This window comes from Asparagus officinalis, chromosome 3, assembly GCF_001876935.1.
Source record: "Asparagus officinalis chromosome 3, Aspof.V1, whole genome shotgun sequence".
NCBI classification, from domain to species: Eukaryota; Viridiplantae; Streptophyta; class Magnoliopsida; order Asparagales; family Asparagaceae; genus Asparagus; species Asparagus officinalis.
In genome coordinates, this window is record NC_033796.1 from 3,638,881 (window position 1) to 3,645,527 (window position 6,647).

Genomic DNA, 6,647 nt, shown 5'->3' on the forward strand with positions numbered 1-6,647 from the left:
TTGAGAGGATTTGGGAGAGGATTTGGCAAATTCTAAAAATTGAACACTTTTTACACTTTTAGATTTTCGAATTCAATATTCTTAAAAAATTCTTAAACAAACATCATATATAAAGTCCCAAAATACAAAAAAACTCACTTTTTGATCCCAAAACTTGTAATCCATACCAAATGCCAAAATTTTTGGTGAAACAAACACCCCGTTAACCAGAGCTATAAACACCATAATTTTTTTTTTGCAAAAATAGAGATAAATAACTTGATAGTAGTAATTCACAAGAAAGAGTGCTATATATTTGATACCGAAATTTTGTTATGTATTACCATTGATCTTTATGATATGATGTACTTGTTAAAATCTACGGATGCCTGAAATGATTAGCCCAAAATGACGTTGGAGAACACAGCAAACAAAATGGAGAATCATACTAATGAAAGCACAATCCAGTAAACTTGCATAATCATAAACATATTGCACCAGGAGGAAACAATTTACTACTATACATTCCATAGGCTCAAACTCGGCTAAATACTCATTCCAAGCAGTTACAGACAAGTCATCAGTCGCTTCTCGATTGAAGCAAACAACCAGATGCTGACTGCAAATATTCCCCCGATATCAAACACTGGTTTTCGGGAATATATCAGAATATCTCAAGCACGATTTCTGGTAAAATCAGCACATTGCTGGGGAAAAAAACTATAACGGTTTATCCAGTGATATATTGCTCCTTGACTCCAATTCTCTTTTGCAGTTCTCCATTAGCTTACTTCGTGCTTGGAGATCTGACCTCTGCGATACAGAAAATGGAAACATTATTTTGACGGAAAAAATTCAATGGGGTATGGTGCAAAACCAGACACATAAAGAATTGCACTATGCACTAGCCATCCTCGACTTAGCAATAGAAGGAGTTTCGTCTAAGTTTATAACCGAGTTTATACACTGTTGGCCTAAATCCATGAGCTTAATTTTATAAAGTAATTATTCGATTTGGTGTCAGATTTTCAAGTGGTCCTGGGTTCAAATCTCATTAATTCTGAATCAGAATTTGACAATTCAACTATATTTATTTCCCCTTTCATAAAAATTCCAAACGAATTATCTCTCTGGTAGATGCATTTTCACATGATTAATTAAAGGAAGGAAAGTAAAATGTTAAGATTGTTTCATATACATTGTTGGCATGCAAGACATGACCTTTGGTTGGGCAAAGTGATTGACTGATAAAGTGCCGAAGTTTCAAGAGGTACTGAACTCACAATTTGCAATGCCTCTTTACCCTATTTGCAGGCCTTGATGCCTTTTCACGTGGCCTTCTCTTATTTAGTTATTTCCCTCATTAGCCTTAATCAATAGTATTTGCATCATATTTCATTAGTCTTTTACTCATTTTATAGAAAAATTCTACCTTTTATCGTACACCACATCAGGATCAATAATGTGGTCATGAACATGGTCCTTATGCAAGAACGGGAGATCAGATAGAAAAAATTATTTACTAAGATAATGGCTCAGAGGAATATTTAAGTCCAGTTTGAGGGTTTGATGCAGGTTAAAACTTTTACTTTCCTCGCAATGTCATCTTCTAGAATTGTGGAGCCTAAGAAATTTGCAGTTACTATCAACATTCTTCTTCTCTTTCTTATCTTGGTTGTCCTATAATGTTACATATTCAAGGATTTAATAATTACTATATGTATGCCCTGGTAATGGAAACTTCCAACCTTTCTTTGCAAGTTATCCAAATTGTCATTGACTTGCACTACCAGTCCGCTTTACCCATAAATACACAGATGATTAATCTACCTAAAATGGCTATCTTAATCAATTCTTGGATCATGCTCCTCTACACTAGTCAGCTTCAGCCTACTTTCTCACTAATACTTTAGAGAGAGAAAAACTGTGGATGCAGGTATCTACAGGGTTTATAAACTTTTATGGAAGTTTAGACTTTACAGAACATATCTCATTACATTTGTGCTTTTTGCTTTTAGACCTCGGTGCTTAATTTTCTTTATGGCAACTTACAAAGCCTAAAAGATGAGATTGACAAGGCTAGACTCCACGCATCAGATCAAAACTTGTAACTCCATGCATCAGATCAAAACATATAATGAGATGGACGTCAGAAAAGCATTCAAGTTCTCTCCGACAATATAAGTTGCATAGATTTCTTGATGGCCGTCAGTAGCATACCATGCTGTGCTAGAGAAAATTCATCTTTTTTCTATATAGGAACAAACCATCTAGAGCATTATATCAGGCTCCTATATCAAACATTTCCAGAGGACTGTTAATACAGAGAACTTGATCGAATCTTGATAGCTATAACACTTGACAAGGGTCAACAAAGAAGTGAAGTACAAAATAGAACCTAATGCCAAACTGAACCATAGGCTCTTGCAACCATAAGGAGAAGTATTGGATATTGGTGATTTATTGAAAGCCCATATTTGGAAAGAGAGGATTCTGATTGGCAAGAAAACTTCATGGCAATTGATAATTGGACTTTGCATGGGTCAAAAGGAACGATTTGGATTACTAGAAAATACAGACATATTGAAGACCTCTTATGTACATGGCTTGACAGTATGATCGAATGAAGTACATGGGTATAACAAAATAATGATTCCAAGACAGGAAAGTTTTTTCAAGCAAAGAAGAGTGATGTAGGATCTCTCCCCTGCATAATGGAATATTTTCGTTTTTAAGGGTCCCTTTATGTTAGGAGCTTCTATTTAGCAGATACTTTAAACTGTTTTAAATGTTGAAACAAGAAAAAAGGGGCGACGAATTTTGATCGAATAGAAAACTGGCACTGGTGGACTGGATGAAGCTTGTTGGTATAGATTATCAGGGAGTTTATCCAAGGAAAAGATGGATCCAATAAGGATGGTCAGATGCAACTCGGAAATGCTTCTGAATCATCACATTGTCAGTCTATCATCAATCCTGTTATCCATTTGAAGTTGGGTTTTAAGTTTGTAGTAATTCCTCAAATATGTCATCCCTAAAAAATGCGTAAAATCATCATATTTAGAGATAATATCCCAAACTATATGGGGCCATGAAACCTCCCCCTTTCGATATCTCTCCCTTTGATTTCGGATGGTTTTCTAAGATATGAAAGGTTTGAGGGGTCTATACATCTACAAAATCCTCATCATTATTAGGTAACTTACCAGAAAACCGAAAGCGACGTTCCCATTTTATTCTCAAACAGTAACAAGAACTAAGAATGCCTAAGATCCGGAGTCAATTTACAAATCTGACGATTTGATGGGCATTCTTCTACATATGAAAGATTTTCAGGGGATATATATCTAAATTTTCTTTCCAATTTTGGCATATCTTTTCATCTGGATTTCCAAGTATCTTTAAGCTGTCAAACAAGAACTTTCCATCTCATTAATTTCTTCTATTTTTCATTGATGTTCTCATTGCTAATAATATCTAAGTACGCACACTCTGCCTTCTTGAGAAAAATATATGGCTTCTTTTCAGCTACGCCATTGGCATGCTCCCAACTTCTTGCCACTCTTAAAAAAACCATCTCCTTTCAAGCCATCAACAAGACAATAACTAATCAACATGCTTCAGTTCTACCAGTAAATTTATTTGTATACAAGAAAATGATAAGGGATGAAAGTTTAGAGAATGACTCACGGTTTTGGCAATTTCATGGACAAGGGCATTCTGGGTACGAGAGAAGATCAAGTTCCAATGTTGCATGAGATCAACCTCTAATTTTGAAGGTTTGGAAAGCTTAGAGGAATCTTGAGTAAGTCTGAAAATTTGGTCTGCTGCACGCTTCTTGCTTCTCTGCAACTCTGGAGAAAGATACATGTTATGCACAGAGAAAAGACCACTAACTACAAATAGTCTTCTGCTAAAAATAAGAATAGTTAGGGGCAGTTAACAAAATGTCAATTAAGTTGTTATAAAAGAAAAAATGGAGGCTACCAGTCAGTCTGCCTCTTGTATCCTGGAAAGCAAGATCCATCCACATATGTGCCGCTGCTTGCAGTAACATAAACATCATTATGTCAAGAACATCCTCCTTTTTTAATTAGACCTAACCAACTAGAAATTCAAACCGACAAAGTAGAAGTTGGGCAAAGCTCTAAGAAAGAACAGTAGTAAGATACACATGATTCACCTTTGAGACAGAAAGAACATGAACATGGTTTTGCCAAGCCTATATTGTCCGACAATTCTTGAGTCAAGTTCCCCCCAGCATCAACCATATTTTCCTTCGAAGCTGAATGATCAGCATTGAGGTGGTGTGAAGAAGATATAGGTGCATCATGCCCCTTGACCATGTGAATGAGATTCTTTGTCGCGCTATCCCTTTTGTAATTCTCTTCTAATGTTTCATCTGATTCAGTCGATACATCATCTGATTCCTTGCTCTGACTTGGTATAGAAGCAGAAAATAAAGCTTTTATTCCTGAATGATAATTTTCCATAGTTTTATTAACAGCATTATCTTCATGAATTTCATCAGATATCTGAGGGCAGAATTTCTGTTTGGAATTTGGCGGATATGGGGGAAATGTATCAAGAACTTTCGATTTTCCTTTACTCAAACTGCCTTTACTTTCATCTAGCAATCTATCTGAACTTGAATTTATACAGCCAGACTCATGACCAAAACCTTCTAGGGCTGTTGTGTTTCCACTACAGGGTACATCTCCCAAGATACCTTTGTCAGAGGAGTCCATTCCACAAATTCCCAGGTAGATCTTCAAATTAAAGAAGGCTTACTTCAAGGCAAAAGGAAAGTTATCTTAGCAACATGAAAAGAATAAGAATAATTCAGTGTATTTAGCCATACAGAGTAGATCGTTGTAGGAAAACTTCTATAAAATGATATTACAAGCTAATAAAGTTCTAACTCCGTAGGAGTCCTCACTGACAATAGAATTTCTTTCTTTTATGTTTTAATGACAGGGAGCAACAATAAGTATTAAGCTTCAGTTTCACCAAAAAGTATAGCAATGGTCAAACATAGAACGAAATGGAAGAATAGGATTGATGCAGTCAACAACAGCAACAACACGTTTATCCCAAAATTTTGTTCATCTACATATCATGTGGACCCGACTATATTTTGCACTGGTTTCAGTTATCTAAAGCAACCCTCCTCCTTCATTCTTGGAACAAGCAATACTGGCAAGAAAACAAAGCACAACACTGGCGGAGTTAAATAGGATTCATGTAGCTGAGCTGATCCCAAAAGCTTCGGGTAAAGGCCCCGTTGCTGTTGTTGTTGTAGTAGACAGAAATAATTCCCAATGAAAAAAATGATAGGACCACTTGAGAATTCACAAGAGAAACTAACTCAAACAAACCCACATTGTCATGGGGCAAAACATTACCTAAAATAAATTCAAACATTACTGACAAAGAAAATTTTTATTTTTTTCTGACTTTGCTATTTAGATCTTTAATGGAACATACAACTTCATAGAAGAGTAATAAAAAATGAAGAATCTTACCAAGGTTATTAGAAATTTTTACATATGAATAATTCAATTAATAGCAGGAAGAAATACAACATTCCACATAAAAATCCGTGCAAATACAGCTGAATGAAGAACTGATAGGGAAAGTACAAGGCCAATCTCATCATACATCGCCAAAAGAAATAGAAGTTTGGAAAAATATATTAACAACGGAAAGGGTAGGGGATTCTTAGGCTTTTGCATGGAGACGATTTTCTTTAAAACCGCTTTTCATTCATCAAGAAGCAAAATTTGAGTCAATTTATTAACAACAAAATTAAGTTCCTGTGACTGGGTGGAAAGTAAAAGTGAAAGCTAGGAATTTTTCCCACCAAGTTAACCTAAAGTTTCTGATGAGTCGGTCTCAAAAACCAACCTTTTTACATGGGTACTTCATGCATTCACACAATAACCAAATCCACGGAAAACCCATTCATCAAATATCAAGAGATCAAGGTTCTAAACAATTATCCAAACAAACTAAAACATAAGAAAACGCTGAAATCAGTTAAAGATCCAGTTTTCCCACAGGGATATTTGAAACCCTAACCTAAAGATCAAATTTCAGGTACGCCCATTTCAAGAAGAACGTGAACAACAACGGAAAAACCCCCGAAAAGGAAATCTCTACAGAATTGATTAGCAATGATCCACTGTTTTTAGATAATACAGAGAAATTGAAAGTGAAAGGGTACCTGAATCGCGAGAAGTGATTAGGTTTAGGGTTTCGCCGCTGGAGAGAGGGGAAGCGGGTCCGGGGAGATTTAAGGCGGGAATCGGAGAGAAAAGAGCGGACTTTGGTTCCTAGGGCTTTTGGCACGTGATCTGCATGTGCTGGGTCGGATCAAACGAGTCGAACCCGTTAAACGAGTCCGCTCCGCTGATGCCTCACGGGTCATCTCTTCTCATAAACAAACGGGTCGGAGCCGAGACCCAGTAAATTGAGAAAGCTCTTTCGGCTATAGGGTCTTTATTGACACGCTAATTTCCATTCTTTTACTTTTTTTGAAGACTGGTTTTATGTACGTGCAATGCATGTGGTTAAATATCAAAATAATTTATTTTTTATTTTATTACTATAAATAAGTCATATTTATTTTAATTATTAGATTTACTATAAATTTTATTTAAACATTA

General features: G+C 35.8%; 1 protein-coding gene across 1 annotated transcript; it reads right to left on the bottom strand.

Moving 5' to 3' along the window:
* Positions 429 to 6,283, bottom strand: LOC109832685. The gene is made up of 5 exons (XM_020400091.1): positions 6,206 to 6,283; positions 4,163 to 4,769; positions 3,967 to 4,020; positions 3,670 to 3,833; positions 429 to 792 (listed from the first exon to the last, which is right to left on the bottom strand). The coding sequence occupies exons 2-5, from the start codon at positions 4,725 to 4,727 to the stop codon at positions 700 to 702; spliced, it is 876 nt and encodes a 291-aa protein (XP_020255680.1). The 5' UTR covers positions 4,728 to 4,769; positions 6,206 to 6,283; the 3' UTR covers positions 429 to 699.